The sequence below is a fragment of the Heptranchias perlo genome, chromosome 20, assembly GCF_035084215.1.
Source record: "Heptranchias perlo isolate sHepPer1 chromosome 20, sHepPer1.hap1, whole genome shotgun sequence".
In the NCBI taxonomy this organism is placed as follows: Eukaryota; Metazoa; Chordata; class Chondrichthyes; order Hexanchiformes; family Hexanchidae; genus Heptranchias; species Heptranchias perlo.
In genome coordinates this window covers 45,481,012-45,504,010 of record NC_090344.1, presented here as the reverse complement: position 1 = coordinate 45,504,010, position 22,999 = coordinate 45,481,012, and the positions used below count along the sequence as shown (strand labels likewise).

Genomic DNA, 22,999 nt, shown 5'->3' with positions numbered 1-22,999 from the left:
TGTTTTTGCTCCACAAGAACCTCGTCCCACCCCTCTTCATCTAACCCGAACAGCATAACCTTCTATTCCTTTCTCCCTCATGTGTTTATCTATCTTCTCCTTAAATGCATCAATGTTATTCGCCTCAACTACTCCCTGTGGTAGCGAATTCTACATTATAACCACTTTCTGGGTGAAGAAGTTTCTCCTGAATTCCCTCTTGCACTAATTAGTAACTATCTTATATTTATGGCCCCTAGTTTTGGTCTCCCCACAAGTGGAAACATCTTCTCTACATCCACCCTATCAAACCCCTTCATAATCTTATAGAACTCTATCAAGTCACCCCTCAGTCTTCTCTTTTCGAGAGAAAAGAGCCTTTCATTTAGATATTCTTTATTTATTTAGATGCTCTTGATTTAGACATCCACATGGTAACAGAGTCTACAACATAGAATTATAACAAAAATAAATTAGTTCAAGTTAAATGTTGGGTATGTGTCTGACTCCCTCATAATCAAATGATGACTTTGCATTTGTCTCACTATGGGTCCAATTGGTTGTGTGTTTAACTCTCTGGCAGTCAATAGAAGACTAGAGTCTCTGGTTTCAGAGTGGTAAGATTGTGGTGAGGTCTCCAATGGTCTTGTGGGAATGTGTCCAAGGCCCATTGGGTCAAGTTGGTTTCGTGGTGTGCATGTGACTATCTGGCTGGGGATTTAGCGGTGTGGTATGTGTTCGGCTCCCTATTAGCAATGGGCATGCATCAAAGTCTCTGGTGATCTAGCAGTAGTTATAACCTCTGATCCAGTGGGAGGGAGGGGACACATCTCTACTCCGTTTTGGTCTAGTGGAGGCTCTGAAGACAAGCACCCAAACATTGTTTGGATACTGCTAGCCCACAGCATGGTAGTACACAAGTGCATTTGAAAAAAACAAATCCCAAAATTTCCATTGCAATTTTCACATGGCCAGAAGAAAAGCACAATTAAGGAACAGCTAAGGGCGGATGGAACTGTTGCAGGAATGATACAATGCAACTGGAATCCTGTTTTTTCACCATTACAAGCTTGATATTTGAAGCCTGCCAGCACCAGAAGACCTAAAAGGTGGATTTTATTTATTCCAAATTGACTACATTCACCACATTTAGAGCTACAAATTGGAGCTGAGTCATGTTTTTTAATCTTCATTTTGCTTCGGTTTGTCATCTTTAAATATTGCTTGCCCGATGGAAGTGGCGAAAGAGCTCTTAGGAATGACAAACAACTGATGATACCTTTTGGAAGCTCATCACAACTGGGCAAGGTCATAAGATTAGAGAACCATTTATTTGGCTGGGAAGCACTCAGGCTGAAATTTTTGTACCGAGCCCAAAGGTCTCCCATCTGTAAATGTGCCGTATAGAGTCGTGCTGAGCCATACTGACCAGAAAGGTCACTGAATATATTTAAGAAAGAGATAGATAGATTTCTAGACACAGAAGGCATCAAGGGGTATGGGGAGAGAGCAGGAATATGGTATTGAGATAGAGGATCAGCCACGATCATATTGAATGGCGGAGCAGGCTCGAAGGGCTGAATGGCCTACTCCTGCTCCTATTTTCTATGTCCCAGTTTCCATCCTACTCTGTGCTGGAGTATACTGATTTTAGCTGGGCAACAGTGAAGGTGCTTCAATTAACCTCAATCCTCCTGGACTAAGGACAAGGAAAAAAACATTCAAGCTTCTCATTCTTGATTGGTATTCAATGACGCGACAGTAACTGCATGTGGACGTCAGGTGAAAACAGAATCAAGCTCAGCCACTGGGTCATCTAAGGTCGAATAACCTCCTGAGGCTCAATGTCTAAGCTCATACATTCATACAGTCAGCTTGGTTGAGGTATTGGAGTGTTACCAACACTCGCAGAACTATGACCCAGTATGAATCAATGCCTTGGGACAGGAGAGGAGAATGGAGGGGACAAAAATACCCCTTAGGAAAATGCTCTATTCGACAGCACTGTCAGCCAGCTAGCAGTGGTGAGAGCTGCTCTTTGCTCTGTCTCCACACGACTGAAACTGCAACAAAATTATCCAGTACATTTACTTATGATGGATAAGTTTTTTTAAAAAGAAAAATCTTATAGCTGGAAATATTAACAGACAAAGCAAAAAAAAAAAGAGATTGCTTACTTTTTTCATGTTTGAATTACAAGACATTTAGGTGCGGTTGAGTGACCCCAGCAAGACATTTCTGGGATTTCAGCTGGTACTTTCTCCCCGGGAGAGAAACTACAAGAGCATTCAGTTTGATGCGGAGAGGCAGAACAGATAGTTGAAGAAATGTCTTGATCGGACTGTAGCTGTGCTCAGAATAACTTATATGGTGAAAATATGCTACCCGTACATTGGGATTCTGTGCATGAGTTTGTGGGTGTTAATGCAGACTGCAGTGGGCTAAAGTTTCCATTGTATTCTGCACGCTTCTCATCCGCGAGCCAGTATCTGCTGCAAAATTATTTTGGGAAATCCTGATATTAGAATCATAGAATGATACGGCACAGAAGGTGGCCATTCGGCCCATGGTGCCTGTGCCGGCTCTTTGAAAGAGCTATCCAATTAGTCCCACTCCCCTGCTCTTTCCCCATAGCACTGCAAAATTTTCCCTTTCAAGTATTTATCCAATTCCCTTTTGAAAGTTATTATTGAATCTGCTTCCACCACCCTCTCAGGCAGTGCATTCCAGATCATAACAACTCACTGCATAAAACAATTCTCCTCATCTCGTCTCTGGTTCTTTTGCCAATTACCTTAAATCTGTGTCAACTAGTTACCAACCCTTCTGCCACTGGAAACAGTTTCTCCTTATTTACTCTATCAAAACTCTTCATGATTTTGAACACCACTATCAAACCTCCCATGAACCTTCTCTGCTCTATTAAGTGCACGCTAGTAAGTTTCCACACGTTCCCTGAGTGATCAGCTTGTCGTCCTCACTTCTCTTAATCAGACATAGCTTTGATTATACAGTTACTAATGTTATTATCGTCGCATTGCTCATGTTTATTTTTCTTCTCTCCCTTGAAGCCGCTGACGTTTGTGGGGGATGTGGATCAAACAGTGGCCTTGTGGCACTTCACCCACTGTCCACGTGTCGACCTAGATCAGTGAATGTTTTAACAGGTCTGTCGAACAAGAGGAGCATCGCAGCCAAGTCAGATCATGTCCTCATCTAATGCCCATTCTCCGGATGAATTAGGGCCAATTACTATTCCTCACTCTCGCTTAAGGGCGCTGACACCATTTGCTTTATCACTGCCACCCACCTCAACTTCGATTGGTGGGCTCGGAATAGACCAGGGATTGAACCTGATCTGTGTGGCTCAGCAGCACACCAGGAAATGCAGTTGCCCACTGAACCACCAGGGGACCTCAGCACTTGGCCTCCATGGCATTTATATTCCACCATGGCTGCAGAATGTTGCCTGGATTCCGTTATTAAAATCTTTTTCTAAAACGTTCCAAGACTTGCTTTTAAGCATTTTTTTTAAAAATCAGGTGTTTGGCATCACATAAAACATGGTGAGGCGCTTCCCCCGAAGCCAGCAGTTCTCAAAAACACAACAAAGAGGCACAGTTCAGCTCTTACACTTTTGGGCCAGTTGAAGCAGTTACCAGTATGAATCCATTGTGAATCTATGGATAGAGGGGATTATGTTTTCATGTAGGTTCCTGCTAATATGGGGGAACGTTTCCTCTGTGTCCTGTGTGTAAATGAAACTGTAAATCCCCGCTTTATAAATGGATTTTATTGTACAGAACATACAAAGGAAATCATCTCCTATTTTAGTTTTGTGGTTTTCCCCTGGTAGGATTATGGTGGCATTCTAAAGTTCCAAGGTTACAACCTGTCATAAATATCACCATCGTGTGAGTTCACCTCTGCATGATTATACTGCCTCATCGTTAGAAATCAGTGTGAGTGGTGTATTTGTATCATAGGTGGAACATCCTTAGGGCCAGAAGGGGGACAGTTGTCATGCAGCTCACCCTTTTTGCAAAAACATTTCTCACCTCTCGCCAGCGTAGTCATCAAGAGCAACAAACAGAAAGTATCGAGAGCGGTGGATGAATCAAAATCCCTTTCTACACTCTTCTTGGTAAAAGGTGATTTGAATGTAGCTAAGAGCGGTGAGACCAGAAAAAATGTAGTTAAAAAGCATATGGAACACATTTACACATTGTTAAATACCAACAGCCTGAAGAGGAACACTCTCAAATGCTTCCATTCGACAAAAATGGTCACTTGTTTTAATATTCTTTATCCATATTAAAAGGAGAAAAGCCGCAGTCTGCTCTCTTCTCCTCCTCCACTTCCATATTTGAATTTATTGCTGACTGTGAACAATGATCCTTCGGTGGTGGTTAATTTTTTTGCAACTGTATGCAATCCTACTGTGCTAAAAGCTGTTCATTTCCGCAGTTTTTATTTTCATGTCTGCTGCATCCTTTATAGATAAGTGGTTTGTAACCAAGACCATATGCTTAGTAATACTGCAGCTGCCCCTGCTGTGTGATAAGCAGTTCTAATGAAATTTTTTGCCTGTTTAACAAATGTTTAGTGTCACTGACATTAACTGTGTCTGTTTGTCTTTAGCTCTTCTCTGCTGGCTAATTGCAAAACTTCAGTAACCAGCAACTCAGATTGATGAAAGGTGCTACAGAGGTCTTTCTTCCCCCCCCCTCCTTTTTATATTAGTAACTATTTGCAGATTTCCTCTCCCTTCTTCTCTTGAGGATGCTGACTCATGTTGGGGTACAGTCCCACTGGTGCCGACAATCCTCCAGTCCCTCACCACTCTTCATCTGTAAGCCCACGCACTGAATGTTGGCAGATTATTCAGCTATGAAGCACATTTTGTCCTTCGCCAACATCCATTTAACAACGGGGGGTCACTGCCTAACTATTAGGAGCAGGAACCCTTGCTCATTTTACCTGTCACCAGCCCAAAGTTGCTGAGGCCAATTGTAGTAACTCGACTGCCATACTGGTTGAGAAACAACTAACCCAGCATAGACCAGGGATAAAACCAGGGACCATCCTATCTGTAGAGCTCAGTAATACACCATTCAGTGCATTTACCCACTCAAATCAGAATGCACCCCTTCCCAGCTTCTCTGACTCCACCTTTTGGAAGCTTCAGCTAATCCCTTGCTATGTGGTTCAAGTGCTCTCCCTCACAAAGTCTGGCACCCCCATCATTTCTGACCTTGCTGAGCGACAAGACCTAACTGGAATATGGGATTAGAGTAGACAGGGCTGATGGCCGGCGCGGACACGATGGGCCGAAGGGCCTCTATCCGTGCTGTATAACTCTATGACTCTAACTCTATGACTCTACCTTGCGGACCCCCTCAAACGTACATCTTCCGGATGGGGGCCGCCGTAGCTGCAGTCATGACCTCCTTGGAGGACAAACAGCATCACCAGCCTCGCCAGCCACGTCGTCCACCTCTGACACGTGGAGCTCCACAACACAGTGCTGTGACACATCCACCTGCACAGCAGGAGGGAGGGCAACTGCAGAGAGAGATGCGTTGCAGAAGGCACTACCCTCTACAGACCGAGGCTCAGCTTCCTGGACCTCTAAGCAGCAGTGCACACGGAGGCTCAGAGTCACTCGACATGTAGTCGTGGACATCTGCAGCCTCCTTCATGCCGAGCTGCTCCCGGCTGGCCCGAGCACCATCTTCTTACCTGTCGCTGTCAAAGTCACCACTGCCCTCAACAACTTCTCCTCCGCATCCTTCCAGTGTGCCACCGGGGACATCGCCAGCGTCTCTCAGTCGTCTGCACAAAAGAGCCCTGCAAATACACCTACACCCATTCTGCAGTGGCACAATAGGTGGCATCAGTTGTGGGTCTTCATGATGACCCTCAGGAAAGGGCATTATTGCATAAACCAGACAAGATTTGCAAAGACGTGGCAGTAGTGGTGACAATATAATATGTAATGTGAGTTGATCAGAAATCAAATATAAGTAAAAACCATGACAAACCCACACCCTTGTGCATCCCCTTCATGCTCACGACACGTTTGCCTTACGCTTCCCACTACATATATGTGATGCATGCCCTGTGGCTGCAGCACAGGTAGTGGCAGGTTGGGTGAGGCTGACCGTGAAAGAGATGCATCAGAGGGTGAGTATGAGATAGAGCCATGAGATTGTATGAGGATTGGGTTGAGTGGTAGTGGTGGGATGAGTACTGGCGAGGTGAGTAAGTGCAGGTAAGATGAGGATGAGCTTTGAGTGGGTGTGAGGAGTGATGTGATAGAGTAGTGTTGGCATTGCAGAAGGAGATGTGGGGTGGAGGCGGTGATGTGGCAGACGGAGTTTAGGGGAATGAATAAGTGTACTTACTTTGGCTGACCTACTTAGGTCATTGAAGCTCCTCTTGCACTGTATGCAGGTGGGCGATATGTTGGTGGTGCTGGTGACCTCCTCTGCCACCTCGAGCCAGGCCTCCGTGGTGGCAGAGGCAGGCCACTTCCTCCCGTCTCCTCCAGGGAGGACATCTCTGTCCTCCCCCTCCTCCTCACCCCATCTATTAAGACCTGGAGTGAGGCATCATTAAACCTGGGAGCAGCCTTTCCCCTGGGCTGCTCTATGCTGTAATTTTGCCTATTTTCTGCAGCATCAGTCAGTGGAGGACTGCCCCTTTAAATAGGGCCCCTCCAGCTGACAGCCTATGATGCGGCTGTGCAGTCCGCCCGCTGCGCAGCTTTCCAGCGCGAAACCCGGAAGCCAAGGTAAGTGGCTTCAATTAGGCTGCGATCGCGTGCGGAGCCCCCCGAATTCACTGGGCGCGTTACCCACACGCCCAGTCGAGCCCCTGCTGCCAACCCGCCTCCCTCCTAAAATCGAGCCGTATGAGACAGTTTATAAGAGGATACAAAACTGGAAAAGGGCCTAGATTTTAACCCCCCTCGCCCGTTAAGATCGGCAGGGCCTCCACGTTCCCCGAACTCTCTGGGCACACAGCCCAATACAAGGCTCGCGAGCACAGTTCCCGCCCGGTAGAAATCGAGGCTAGCTTGGGGGGATTAGCATTCATACGGCATTGCTCTCTCTCTCTCTCTCTCTGCTATTTTAACAAAGACACACACCTGTTTAAAATAAGCATCTTATTGTCTGTTAAAATAGCTGACAGACGAATATCATTGGAACATTTTAAGTGTTCATACGCAAATATCACCAACAGAAATTTTTAGGCTCGTGTCTTGTGCGCTTTTCTTGTGTTTTGTTTCTGCGGTGATGAGGCATTGCAGAGCAGCTGCTCCATCGTGGTCACTTCAGTTTAATGTTTAAGACCTGTTTAAGCACCAGTTTGTATTGCTTCTGGCCTTTTATTAGCCACCACATTTTTTGCAGACTCTGTTTGGATTTAAATAAAAGTGAAGTGTGGCACAGCTGTGTTTTTGTCCTAAAATTAATCTTTCAATGCCACTCAATGTTGTTTTTGAAGTGTAATTGGGATTTTTCCCTTTGGGTACGCCGTCTTAACTATAACAGGAGTCACAAACAAACCAGCAGCTTCAACCATTCATCTCCTTACAATTCATTTGTAGGAAAGTATAATGGCCCCAATCGAGCTTTATACTGACTTTATTCGGCCTTTTCCATTCAAACTTGAGTTTCTTGCTTCTGCAAATTTGAACTTTGCTCAGCTTAGTCTTTTCACCAGACTATGTTTCACAGAAATAGAAATTGACATTAAATTTTGAACTTGTGATCTGCATGTAAGATTAGTTTTAAGATGCTCATCGTTTAAGTTTGGTTTCGGCAGATTAATCAAGTTCTGGAGTCATAAAAATGAAGGGTAGTTTGTAAACCAGACACACCTGACCAGTATTCAGCAAGATCTACAGTTAGCAGCAGTAAGATGAACCTCTCTATACTGACACACATCTCAAAAGTTATTTGACTGACCTGCTAATTGCACAGGTCATGGGAGATAGTGCATCAACCAATTTCCTTGTCTGCATTCCATTAAGACCATCAGAAGCATGGTCCTGCAGCCAAGCATATTCCTCACATTTCATTTGAAGTGCTACTTGAAACGAGAACCAGCAGTCAGATAGCCTTCATTCACAGAAGAGATAACCCCGCCCCTCATCTCTTGACTGTCACTCCAAGACCCGAGTGCATGAGGATGTTTAGGAGAGCGTCAGGACCTGATCCAGAATCTGATTTGCCCTCTTCCCCTGTGGGGAAGTGTCCTGCCTCAGGAGCTCATAGTACATGAATCACAGTCAACAACCCACCTCGTACCACTACAGGTGCAGCACATGAGCACACCTACAGAATGCGTCACCAGGTTACACCGCACATCTCTCTTTTATGCACAACGACAGCGTCAATTAAGTTGCCAATTTCCATCCTACAATTGTGCTGACCGACTAATCTGATTTCTGATACAGAGCCAGTGAGATGCTAGCCCCCCCCACCCTCCACTTTCCATTTTTTCTCTGGTAATGCTATTCATCACCGTTCTCAAAAGGCGGCTTTACTGCATTGTCGTGCCATTTCTACTGTCTATGTACTCATCTTGAAACCTTCCAGGATTGAAATCAACTGATAAGAATTGTGAAGACAGGCTCAAAACATTGAGGCTTTTTGTATTGGAGCAGAGAAGGTCAATGGGGGATGTAACAAAGGTTTTCAGAATTATGAAAGGTTTGGAGAGGAGAAGCAGTGAGAGGTTGTTTCCACTGTTTGGCAAATTGGTAACAAGAAGGCATCGACTCATGATTATCACTTGAAGAATGAAGGGGATAGTTAAAGGATTTTTTTTTATCACACAGAGGGTCATTAGAACGTGAAATGTTTTACCACGTAGCTATTAAAGCAAAGACTGACACACTTTAAAATGGACTCGGGTGAGTATTTGAAAAGGAAGAATATAAAAGTATATTGGGGGAGAAAGCTAGGAAATGGGATTTCAGAGGACAGCTCCAATTGAAGAGCTAGTAACAGCATAGGTTCACTGGGCTGAATGGTCTCCTGTTGAGCTGTAATTTCTCCAATTCTATGACTGAGCAGTACCATTTGATCTGTTTTCTTTAAAAAATAATGGACTGAACCACACTGAAATCATCTTCATTTCATTCATCTCCAACCCTCGAATTCTGGGAGTGGAAACTAGCCCTCTCCTGGGCTTTCAGAATTTTAAATAATTCCGAGCATCATGTTTTTCCCAGCTTTGCTCCTCAGTCTCCATTAAACTGAAAATGGATGGGAAAATGGAGGGGTGGGGGAGGGAGGATGAAAAGATATTGGGACAACTGACATATTTGTCTTCTTTCCTTTGTGCAGGGAAGTGATGATGGAGATGTGGACAAGAACAAATGCTGCACGCTCTGTAATATGTCATTTACCTCAGCAGTGGTGGCCCAGTCACATTACCAAGGCAAAATTCACGCCAAAAGGCGAAGACTATTGCTGGGAGAGGAGCCGCCTTTGGGAACAGGTGGGCTCTTCTTATTGTACTTTGACCTAGTATGGAGCAAGAGGGTGGTATCAAAACCCCAAATGCTGTTGGGCCTACAGCACGGTATGATGGCAATGTGCCTTCAACTCAAACAAAATTCAACTGGGGAAAGAGATAGGAGCCTCTTGGTTTGGCGAGGACCTAAAATCGGGTAGAAGAAATAATCTGAAATTGACGTGGAAGAATAAATTTAAATTAAAAAAAAAACTGGTCCAGAAACTAGAAACTAAACTACAGATTCAAAGTTACCAACTAGTGGTACCATTAAGAGGGAGGACAGAAGTTCACATCTGCTTTCCCACGAGCATTGATTCGCGATTTCGATATCCGAGATGACAACTCTACAAACAGCTATTCCATTAAGTATAGACATTGGGAGCAATTTACAAGATATGATCAATATCTATGGTGAGATTTTTCAGGTCAAGGGGACCAGAGGGCAGTATTCACTGGAAACGCCATCTGATCAAAGGTTATCATGTGGGAGAACTTTTCAGACTTGTTCCATTAAAGTTCAGTTAAATTTCACTGACCAGCTTTGTGCATACATACGGAGTTCTGGTGATTGTGAAGTTACCGACTGTTTATTTGGGAGCGGGCGGTGGGGGGGTGAGTTAATTATTGCTTCTTATTTTCAGTACAAACTGGGCTCATAATTCCTTTATACTTTTGTTTCAGAACTACAAAACAGCTCCATTATTACATCCAACTGTGAATCATACGAGAGTATAATTCTGCAGTGACCACATTGCACACCTGTCATTCACTTCAAATCAATGTCACTTCAGTCCTCCCATTAATGTCACCTGGAGTGCTCTTTGTTCAAACTGAAAGGCTGGTCTGTGCCAGCAGGAGACTCGTGGTCAAAATGGACCAGGTGCAGTTGCTGAACTGAAAAGAAGAGAGATGTTCTTGACAATTTAAAAATAACATTAAAAGCACACACAGCGTACTTGAATAATAAAAACCTGAACAATTTGCAAAAGCTTTTGTTTGGAAAAGCATATACTCTTTTAAATTAATTGCACAGAACATAATTAACTGAAAAAATGAATTAAACTCCTGTAAAGCGGCCCAAGATAGTAACTATAATTCAGAAATTAATTTTGTGAGACTTGCAGCATATTGCTGCCATTCAACATCATAAAACAATGTTGAAATCTTGACAGTATTTCGCTTGCTACTCTTGAGACTAATGATGCTTAACAGAGGCAAAGAAAAGTATTGCAGCTTAATGAAAATTCAGCTATGCTTCAGGTTATTTAAAACATGTGTTTTGTTTTGGTTAATAACGTTCTCGCATATTTTATGCTGAAAAAAAGCGACACAGGTAATTGCCAACAGATTTCATCTGTTCACCATTCCCTAATTGCAGCGTAAAAAGTACAGTGGAAAAGTCTTTTACAATTAGAAATATCTTCATAGAATTCCCATGGCTCATTTGGTACAGTCTGTATGTGACTGACTCATGCAGACCAGACCAGAAGGTCCCAGATTCAACTCTCAGTCTGTATTCAGGTTGCTAAACTCAAACTAGGATGACAGGAGATGCCTGAGAATCTACCTCAGCGCCCCTTGGGTTTGAAGGGAAAATTACAATGGGCTCCTGCTCTCAATGTGTACCATCCACATGATGCACTGCAGCAATTCGCCAAGGCTTCTTCGACAGCACCTCCCAAACCCGCGACCTCTACCACCTAGAAGGACAAGGGCAGCAGGCACATGGATACAACACCACCCGCACGTTCCCCTCCAAGTCACACACCATCCCGACTTGGAAATATATTGCCGTTCCTTCATCGTTGGTGGGTCAAAATCCTGGAACTCCCTACCTAACAGCACTGTGGGAGAACCTTCACCACACGGACTGCAGCGGTTCAAGGCGGCGGCTCACCACCACCTTCTCAAGGGCAATTAGGGATGGGCAATAAATGCTCGCCTTGCCAGCGACGCCCACATCCCATGAACAAATAAAAAAAAATATTCAATCCAGTGACTACTGGTGGAACTATGCATATGGGAATGTCTGTTGGAAGAGGATAGTTCAAGAATCCATCTTCAATTAATCATCTCAAATGACCCTTGGTAGTTTCTTCTATTCATAATGTTACTTGAGACACGTACTGATTCAGAATCAAATTCAGACAACAGTTCAGATTAGCTTTAAGGCAACAGCTAAATTGTGTCAGTACTTCAAAAAAATAGTTCATATCAGCAAAACTGAAAGTATAATATACTTTAATTTGACAAAGCATCCTTTATAATACATCAAGGCTATGCTATTTGCAAATGTTTTCCTGCATTATTGTCCAGACAAGTTCGGAGGACTTTCCTGCAAAGAGACATGAACACTGGTCCCATCACCGAACAGGATAGATAACAGTTAAAAACAATGAACTCCAGACCCCACCACCCTAAAACCACTTTTTCAATACAAAACTAATGAACCCAATATGTCCAGAGTAAAACAACGATTGAGTGAGTTATGGCTGTGGTATCTGAGTTCAGGTGATATTCTGCTTGATAAACTGAGTTTGTGTTCAAAGTACTGGCAGTGTAGGACTCAAACCACAGGTACAGTATTCAATGTGACAGTTCCGATCATGACTGACTGGAGAAATGCAATCCAATTCCTAAATGCAGACATTAACTTTATTCCCTAAGATCAGGAGACAGCTGTGTGAAATCAGGATGCTTTTGGAAGAAAAAAATCCTGATGATTCTTTGCAACGTTCCGGTTGGCAGATTTGTACAGATAATTCAGAAATTGATGCTTTGACAGGAATCGGCATCTTTAGCTCCAGGTTGCGGGGGGGGGGGCGGGGGGGGGGTGGTGGGGTGATGGGGGTTGTGTGGAATTGGGGAGGGTCAGCACAGGAGGAGCTAGACCTACCCACTGTGGTAGTCTCTGGGTTCATTAGAAGAATCCATAGAAGATACACACATTCAAGCTGGAGTTACACTTAACAAGGCTGTATCTCGTAATGCACAGCTGGATGAATAAGTTATACTGCTCACTGTGCCTTGCTTTGAGCTCAGAGATAACGATCACATTGTTGCTTGGGCACAAGTGCAGAGCTCTACGACATGGGTAGTTCATTTTTGGTGTTATGAGAATACAAGTGGGAATGTCATTTCTTGTAAAATAAAAAGAGTTGAAACCAAGAGGTCAAATGATTGGAACCAATCACACCCAGAGGTAAAGTCCAAGACTACTTACTGGAATTTGTCTTCCAACTATTGCTTTAATCTTTTTGGGAATCAGATCACCGACCTGACTCCCAAGTTACACGGCACTTTTGTGTCAGTGTGCAGGTAAAACTGGTTCACATCAACAATTAGCCATTTATGGCAACGAGAGATTAGTAAAATGTTATAATTTCAGGTATTTTCTAAAACTGATTTCCCATTACCAGTCTTTGTCCTGTCTGGAGTCTTCATCTATTCAGGAATCTTACCCTGCTTAGTTGCTTGATCCCGAAGATTAACAATTACTTGACTTGCAGCAATACTGTGTTAAACATTATTTTGTTCTACATCTCTTCAGAAGTGGCAGAATATTGAACACAGATCAGAGTTTTTACAAGCTAAAGCAACCAAAATATTAATTTTTAATTCAATGGAATAAATCTCAAAAGAATTCAACAAATACTCTTTATGTCCAAATATTAACCAAATATGCCATGAATAAAAATAATGAGTTAATAGTCATTTTCAAGAAATGTCTGAATCATAGGGCTCGATTTTTGGATGTCTGAGCGGGTGGATTCATGGTGGGGGGGCTCCGAAAATCGGGGATTTCCAGGGCGGGTCCGGAGCCCGGCTTCAACCCGCCCACTTCCGGGTTCCCCAGTGACGTGCTCAGATGCACGTGCAGCCCCCGCATGCGGGACTCCCGCCGGCAATTAAAGCCAGCGGGATCCCACTTACGGCAATTAATGTGATAGTTCAGGTCGTTAGGAGACCTGATTTGTAGGATATTTTAGGAGGGGTGGGATTTTCATCCAAACTGAGCGTGTTTCCCGTACTGGGGGAAACACTCCCAGTTGAAATGGACGTGTTGCAGCCACCAGTCTGTGGCAGCTGCAAAGGTCCATTTGACAGGTGGCGGGGGAGACCCTCACTCATTGCAGGAGGCCACTCTGTCACTTTGGACAAAGTTTGGCCTGCACCACCCTCCTCCTAACAATAAAATTCACAAACTTGCAACCTCAACCCCGGTGTGCAGACATATTTACCTACCTTGCGGACCCCCTCAAACGTACATCTTCCGGATGGGGGCCGCCATAGCTGCAGTCATGACCTCCTCGGAGGACGAACAGCATCACCAGTCTCGCCAGCCACGCCGTCCAGCTCAGACACGTGGAGTTCCACAACACAGTGCTGGGACACATCCACCTGCACAGCAGGAGGGAGGGCAACTGCAGAGAGAGATGCGTTGCAGAAGGCACTACCCTCTACAGACCGAGGCTCAGCTTCCTGGACCTCTAAGCAGCAGTGCACACGGAGGCTCAGTGTCACTCAACATGCTGTCATATACATCTGCAGTCTCCTTCATGCCGAGCTGCTCCCAGCTGGCCCGAGCACCATCTTCTTAACTGTCGCTGTCAAAGTCACCACTTCCCTCAACAACTTCTCCTCTGCATCGTTCCAGTGTGCCTCCGGGGACATCTCCAGCGTCTCTCAGTCGTCTGCACAAAAGAGCCCTGCAAATACACCTACACCCACTCTGCAGTGGCACAATGGGTGGCATCAGTTGTGGGTCTTCATGATGACCCTCAGGAAAGGGCATTATTGCATAAACCAGACAAGATTTGCAAAGACGTGGCAGCAGTGGTGACAATATAATAAGTAATGTGAGTTGATCAGAAATCAAATATAAGTAAAAACCATGACAAACCCTCAAACACCCTTGTGCATCCCCTTCATGCTCACGACACGTTTGCCTTACGCTTCCCACTACATATATGTGATGCATGCCCTGTGGCTGCAGCACAGGTAGTGGCAGGTTGGGTGAGGCTGGCCGTGAAAGAGGTGCATCAGAGGGTGAGTATGAGATAGAGCCATGAGATTGTATGAAGATTGGGTTGAGTGGTAGTGGCGGGATGAGTACTGGCGAGGTGAGTAAGTGCAGGTAAGATGAGGATGAGCTTTGAGTGGGTGTGAGGAGTGATGTGATAGGGTAGTGTTGGCAGTGCAGAAGGAGATGTGGGGTGGGGGCGGAGATGTGGCAGACGGAGTTTAGGGGAATGAGTAAGTGTACTCACTTCGGCTGACCGACTTAGGTCATTGAAGAGCCTCCTGCACTGTATGCAGGTGCATGATATGTTGGTGGTGCTGGTGACCTCCTCTGCCACCTTAAGCCAGGCCTTCGTGGTGGCAGAGGCAGGCCACTTCCTCCTGCCGCCGGGTGGAACATCTCCCTCCTCCTCCTCCTCCTCCTCACCCCATCCAGTAAGACCTGGAGTGAGGCATCATTAAACCTGGGAGCAGTCTTCCCCCTGGGATACTCCATGCTGTAATTTTGCTTATTTTTTTATAATTCGTTCATGGGATGTGGGCGTCGCTGGCGAGGCCGGCATTTATTGCCCATCCCTAATTGCCCTTGAGAAGGTGGTGGTGAGCCGCCTTCTTGAACCGCTGCAGCATCAGTCAGTGGAGGACTGCCCCTTTAAATAGGGCTCCTCCAGCTGACAGCCCATGATGCGGGTGCACATTCCGCCCGCTGCGCAGCTTTCCAGCATAGTAGTTATGTTACTGGACCAGTAATCCAGAGTTATGAGTTCAAATCCCGCCACGGCAGCTGGGAAATTTAAATTCAATTAATTAAATAAAATCTGGAATTAAAATACGAGTATCAGTAACGGTGGCTGTGAAACTACCGGATTGTCGTAAAAACCCATCTGGTTCATTAATATCCTTTAGGGAAGGAAACATGCTGTCCTTACCCGGTCTGGCCTATATGTGATTCCAGACCCACAGCAATGTGGTTGATTCTTAGTTGCCCTCTGAAATGGCCTAGCAAGCCACTCAGTTGTAAAATCTCGCGAAAAAAAGTCACAATAAGAATAAAACCGGACGGACCACCCGGCATCAGATCACTAGGCACCGGACACGACAAAGGCAAAACAAGCCCAGTCGACCCTGCAAAGTCCTCCTCACTAACATCTGGGGACTTGTGCCAAAATTGGGAGAGCTGTCCCACAGACTAGTCAAGCAACAGCCTGACATAGCCATACTCACATAATCATACCTTTCAGCCAACGCCCCAGACTCTTCCATCACCATCCCTGGGTATGTCCTGTCCCACCGGCAGGACAGACGAACCAGAGGTGGCGGTACAGTGATATACAGTCAGGAGGGAGTGGCCCTGGGAGTCCTCAACATTGACTCTGGACCCCATGAAATCTCATGGCATCAGGTCAAACATGGGCAAGGAAACCTCCTGCTGATTACCACCTCCCGCCCTCCCTCAGCTGATGAATCAGTCCTCCTCCATGTTGAACACCATTTGGAGGAAGTTCTGAGGGTAGCAAGGGCGCAGAATGTACTCTGGGTGGGGGACTTCAATGTCCATCACCAAGAGTGGCTCGGTAGCACCACTACTGACCGAGCTGGCCGAGTCCTGAAGGACAGAGCTGCCAGACTGGGCCTGCGGCAGGTGGTGAGCGAACCAACACGAGGGAAAAACTTACTTGACCTCGTCCTCACCAATCTACCTGTCGCAAATGCATCTGTCCATGACAGTGTTGGAAGGAGTGACCACCGCACAGTCCTCGTGGAGACGAAGTCCCGTCTTCGCATTGAGGACACCATCCAACGTGTTGTGTGGCATGACCACTGTGCTAAATGGGATAGATTCAGAACAGATCTATCAGCTCAAAACTGGGCATCCATGAGGCGCTGTGGGCCATCAGCAGCAGCAGAATTGTATTCCAGCACAATCTGTAAACTCATGCCCGGCATATTCCTCACTCTACCATTACCAACAAGCCAGGGGATCAACCCTGGTTCAGTGAGGAACGTAGAAGAGCATGCCAGGAGCAGCACCAGGCGTACCTAAAAATGAGGTGCCAACCTGGTGAAGCTACAACTCAGGACTACATGCATGCTAAACAGCGGAAGCAACATGCTATAGACAGAGCTAAGCGATTCCACAACCAACGGATCAGATCAAAGCTCTGCAGTCCTGCCACATCCAGTCGTGAATGGTGGTGGACAATTAAACAACTAACAGGAGGAGGAGGCTCTGTAAACATCCCCATCCTCAATAATGGCGGAGTCCAGCACGTGAGTGCAAAAGACAAGGCAGAAGCGTTTGCAACCATCTTCAGCCAGAAGTGCCGAGTGGACGATCCATCTCGGCCTCCTCCCGATATCCCCACCATCACAGAAGCCAGTCTTCAGCCAATTCGATTCACTCCACGTGATATCAAGAAACATCTGAGTGCACTGGATACAGCAAAGGCTATGGGCCCCAACAACATCCCGGCTGTTGTGCTGAAGACTTGTGCTCCAAAACTAGCTGCGCCTCTAGCCAAGCTGTTCCAGTACAGCTACAACACTGGCATCTACCCGACAATGTGGAAAATTGCCCAGGTATGTCCTGTCCACAAAAAGCAGGACAAATCCAATCCGGACAATTACCGCCCCATCAGTCTACTCTCAATCATCAGCAAAGTGATGGAAGGTGTCGTCGACAGTGCTATCAAGTGGCACTTACTCACCAATAACCTGCTCACCGATGCTCAGTTTGGGTTCCACCAGGACCACTCGGCTCCAGACCTCATTACAGCCTTGGTCCAAACATGGACAAAAGAGCTGAATTCCAGAGGTGAGGTGAGAGTGACTGCCCTTGACATCAAGGCAGCATTTGACTGAGTGTGGCACCAAGAAGCCCTAGTAAAATTGAAGTCAATGGGAATCAGAGGGAAAACTATCCAGTGGCTGGAGTCATACCTGGCACAAAGGAAGATGGTAGTGGTTGTTGGAGGCCAATCATCTCAGCCCCAGGGCATTGCTGCAGGAGTTCCTCAAGGCAGTGTCCTAGGCCCAACCATCTTCAGCTTCTTCATCAATGACCTTCCCTCCATCATAAGGTCAGAAATGGGGATGTTCGCTGATGATTGCACAGTGTTCAGTTCCATTCGCAACCCCTCAAATAATGAAGCAGTCTGAGCCCGCATGCAGCAAGACCTGGACAACATCCAGGCTTGGGCTGATAAGTAGCAAGTAACATTCGTGCTGGACAAGTGCCAGGCAATGACCATCTCCAATAAGAGAGAGTCTAACCTCCTCCCCTTGACATTCAACGGCATTACCATCGCCGAATCCCCCACCATCAACATCCTGGGGGTCACCATTGACCAGAAACTTAACTGGACCAGCCATATAAATACTGTGGCTACAAGAGCAGGTCAGAGGCTGGGTATTCTGTGGCGAGTGACTCACCTCCTGACTCCCCAAAGTCTTTCCACCATCTACAAGGCACAAGTCAGGAGTGTGATGGAATACTCTCCACTTGCTTGGATGAGTGCACCTCCAACAACATTCAAGAAGCTCGACACCATCCAGGACAAAGCAGCCCGCTTGATTGGCACCCCATCCACCACCCGAAACATTCACTCCCTTCACCACCGGCGCACAGTGGCTGCAGTGTGTACCATCCACAGGATGCACTGCAGCAAGTCGCCAAGACTTCTTCGACAGCACCTCCCAGACCCGCGACCTCTGCCACCTTGAAGGACAAGAGCAGCAGGTACATGGGAACAACACCACCTGCATGTTCCCCTCCAAGTCACACACCAATCTGGTCTTGGAAACATATCACCGTTCCTTCATCGTCTCTGGGTCAAAATCCTGGAACTCCCTTCCTAACAGCACTGTGGGAGAACCTTCACCACACCGACTGCAGTGGTTCAAGAAGGCGGCTCACCACCACCTTCTCAAGGGCAATTAGGGATGGGCAATAAATGCCGGCCTCTCCAGCGACGCCCACATCCCATGAACGAATCAAAAAAAAGAAACCCGGAAGCCAAGGTAAATGGCTTCAATTGGGCTGCAATCGCATAGGGAACCCACCGATTTTACTGGGCGGCTTACCCACACACCCAGTCGACCCCCCAGCTGGCAACCCTCCTCCCTCCTAATATCAAGCCCATAAAGTCTCTAAATTGGCAAATTTAGCCCACCTTCGATCTCTGATCTCCGCCCAATCTCAATGTCGATTGAAATTGAATGATGCATCACAAGCCCGACAATACAGAGTCCCATAGCTGACCTAACCTTAAGACTCAATGAAATGCTGAATTGAAAATTTCTGAGTCTTTTTAACCACAGAATACAAGGTGTATTTATGCTTGCATAGCTCCATGTAATTTTCCTGTTCTCAAATACAAGGAGTCCCCATGAGCTTGTTCAGCAAAAAGGAAATATTGCCATTAGCAACTTGAATCAGGAATCACCATCTTGATATTTTAAAATTACATGAGCAAAGTCACATACATGCAACAAAAGGGTTTCTTGTGTGTCACTGTTTGTGTAAATTGTATATCATGTAAAGTGTAAGGTCGATGCTGACCAGCAGGGTGTCAGAGTCAGTTGCTGTGAAATTGTGCATTGAAAATCGCCTTGGATTTGAAGTGCAACTGAAGGAACTATTTTGCGGCATACAAAACCTTTCTGCCTCTACACAATCAGCTTCTTCGATTTCGCTTCAGACACTGGTGGAAAAGAGATCACCAAGTATGTGAAAAACAATGATTTATTATAAAATACGGAACAGATACATCTCAAGACAACACGGTTCTTCACTTCGAATACCTTGGGTGGATCAGTCAGAAATGACAAATCAACAGGTACAAAGGCTTAACATTTTCTCACAAGAAAAATGTGCCTTTTTGCCATTAGAGTAAGTCTTTTGCAGCAATATTTAATGACATTTCTCTGGTACAGATTTGTTTTTGTCTTCTGCACCTCCTGAATCAAGCAAACAATAATGCCCAAATGCAAAATAATGTATTTGACAGAAATTCACTTCTAAAAAAAACTTTGCAATTTATCATCCCTGTCAGTAAATGTCATATGCCTTGAAGTTCCACTTGATCAGCAACCTGCCAGGTATCACTCATTCTGGTTTAAAAATGCACTCCATTTTGACATATGTCATTCTTTAAAAAAATAAACAAAGCTGTTTATGTTTTAATGGTTTGCAACCCACATCACTCTTGCTGATCATAAAATGTCACTTTTAACAGCTAGACAGCCCTCCATCATCTTTATTACCCTTTCACACCACCACTCTTGTGAGGTACCATCATATCATAGTGTGGTACAGCACAGAAGGAGCTATCCCACTCCCCTGCTCTTTCCCCATAGCCCTGTAATTTTTTTCCCTTCAAGTATTTATCCAATTCCCTTTTGAAAGTTACTGTCGTCCTACAAAGCTTAACGTACCCTCGAAGAAAAGTCGAAAAATAACAACAACATTGCATTTATATAGCGTCTTTAACATAGTAAAACGATCCAAGGCACTTCACAGGATCGTTATCAGACAAAATTTGACACCAGTGTCAAACAAATTCAGTATAAAATGTGTGCACAATGACAAATAGGGGATGGTGATTTTAAAGATGTAGTTCAACGTCATGGTTCTGCAGAGACTCATTAACCATTGAGGTTCACTCTTTAATCCCTCAGTTCTGATCATCCCACCAACCCAATTGAATGACTAACTCGCTACTCATTGCCAAGCAGTGATTATCCTCATACTTAAGGCCCCGAATTTCCTCAGGCCTTCTCCCGCTGTGCTGCTGTAACATTGCCGGAAGTGTGGCGTAAACCCCATTTCCACCACACTTCCCGCAAAGTTACGGTGGCGCAGTCGCAGAAAGTCTGAAGAAATTTGGGGTTTTAAGTATTGGGATAAACAATGCTTAGTTCGTTGGCAGTGGAAGTCGATGGATAACAACACAGAGCAGCTTCAAATTGACCATCTTTTTCAGCTTTCCCAATATTTCTCTCCATGAACAATGTCAGAAACGATCCAATAGTGTTTGAAAAGTGATAGTAGGGGATTGACGTCAATGCTGTATTCCAATCTTAAGAGTTCATACAATGGTTATAATGCTGGTTCTCCAGTCACAAAGCCGTAGAAAATACAGGAAAAGTACATGACTCTTTAGTAGGGAAAAGAACTATTCTGCAATCAACGTCCTTCATTGTCTTTTTCTGTTGATAGTTGAGTTATTTTCCACTGAAGCATGTAATTGCCACATTCTTGTTCTTCCAATGCATAACGTCGATTGTATGTTAATATAGCAAGAGTTGCAAAGGTATTTGAGTCACAGCAAACTGATTTCGGTGAATTTCTGGGACTATTATGCGAAGGGTTGCCCATCTTGTGAATGGAACATTTTCATAATTTTTACACCCATGGGGAATCTGATTGTTATGTGTAGTAACACTGTCAATGCATTCAAAAAGAAAATACTCATGATTTTGCTACATTTAACCACTGAGGAATTCTTACCCCATAGCTTCAATATTGCACGTCGGCCAAATACAGCACGGTTCTGAGGCAGAGTGAAGTACAGTCTACTCCACCCAATTAATATGTCTTAACCCCAATTTCAGAGGGGTTAAGACATAAGACACAGAGGGTACCCCCTCTGAAATTGCTTTTGTCAATCTACATGGCCCCCCACACTGTAGCTATTTATGTTGTAAAAGCAGGCAACTGCTCTTTATTTTAAGTATCTGCCGGGAAAGTCAGGATCTTATATATCTGACTTTTAATTTGAATTGCCTGAGGCGAGTTTCAAACCAGTTCTTATACGAGTCATTTGATGTTATTGTGGATGCAGTGACTCAAAGACAGACTCTGTTTAACAGCATTCTTTCAGACCTTACTAAAAAAAACAACAAATTCATTGGTCTTGCTGTTAATTATGCAAAAATCTCAGACTAAAACTGTCTTCAATCCTTAGGCCTGGCTACAGTAGATAAGTTTCAAAATAAATTAGTTGAGAATTTCCTATTGTACCCTCAGTGTACAACAATAAAATGACATTTATTGAGATTGGCTAAGAAAATGCCAAACTGCAGAATAGTGGTCGTTGTTCTGTGACTGTCCCGAGAAATGTTTTTTGGGTGACAGATAAACCCAGTTTCAGTGTGAGATGTTTCAGTCAATGAATCCGATGTCCTTGTATTCACCACTACAATGAGCGTATGCCATGGCTGTTCCAGCAGTAATGCACTGGAGGGGTTGGGATTACATGAACCGCCATAAGAGCAGAGCTCGATTCATCACTAATTGGCTCTCAATGCCAATCTCACTCCAGCAACTATTTTACTTGCCCTCAGGCACAGTCCCAACTCGCCAGGATCTAATGCCTGCCTTGTTATGCTTTCCAAGCATTCTTTTTTCTTGCCAAACTATGATGCTCACGAGTACCACAACCATAATTTCCAACCTATGCATTGTCTGTTGACTGTGAGAGTTGGACTTACGGCAGCAGTTAAGTGAGACAGCAGCAATGCTGTCATGACAAAAATCAATCCTGTGCATTGTGTCAACTCTGAATGTTAGACTGAAGCGGCAGACTGCAAATATTGGATGGTTCTTACTCCTGTCAGCATATTTAAGTTTGGTACTGCACCAACGCAAAACTTTTAGTGATGCCTTCGCAATTGTATCGGCTTGAATGTGATACTCAAAATTAAAGATAGCAGGGTAGCTGAGAGACCTACAAAGATAGCTGATGTGGGGAAAGGAAAATGAAATGAGATGATTTTCTGGGGTTGTGCTGAGGAGTACTTGACATGGCTATGCTTGATGCAGATACTCGGATGCCAAAAAAGGGAAAGTTTCCATTCCCATTCTGATGAGCACAAAAAAACATTTTTATAAAAACACAAATAATTGAAATAAAAAGTAAAAGTTTGGATTCTAGATAAAAATACTAAGGAGCGATAGTGATGCAGAGCTGACGATGGGACATCACAAAAAATAGCAGCAATTAATTCAATGCAGGTGTTTCAATGTTGATATTCCAGTTGTGTGAAAGTTTCATCCCAGTATCTGGTTCCACAGTGGCTTTGGCAAAGTACTGGTGTATTTATATTGCAGAACGTGTGCTGTGATAAAAATGCAGCCATTGTTGTCCGCACCCTTTTTGCCAGAGATGGTGCCTCTATTTTCTCAAACTACCGATCTCTAACTTACGCTTTCTCTTAAATGTACTAAATGCATCACAGCCACCCAATTGCACAGCCAGCAATCTCATCACTTCCTGTTCAAACCCCTTTGCCTTCTTCATCGACCCACCCAACCACAACCATGGCTCATTGTCTCTTCTTTGCTGCCTTCAACACTTGACCATTCTTTTCTTCACCGTAGCCTACCAACATGGCACTGCTATTTTGTGGTTTCAATCCTACCTTTCCTAAATTTTCTCTGAAGTGTTCATTGATATCATTG

At 44.8% G+C, this 22,999-nt stretch overlaps 1 protein-coding gene across 1 annotated transcript in view; it reads left to right on the top strand.

Annotated features, from left to right (window-relative positions):
• LOC137336039 (zinc finger matrin-type protein 4-like) overlaps positions 1–22,999 on the top strand; it is a 118,098-nt gene that overhangs the window by 41,317 nt on the left and 53,782 nt on the right. The window contains exon 3 of the mRNA XM_068001541.1: positions 9,342–9,495. Coding sequence (XP_067857642.1) covers positions 9,342–9,495 — 154 coding nt within the window. The remainder of the gene's footprint in view (positions 1–9,341; positions 9,496–22,999) is intronic.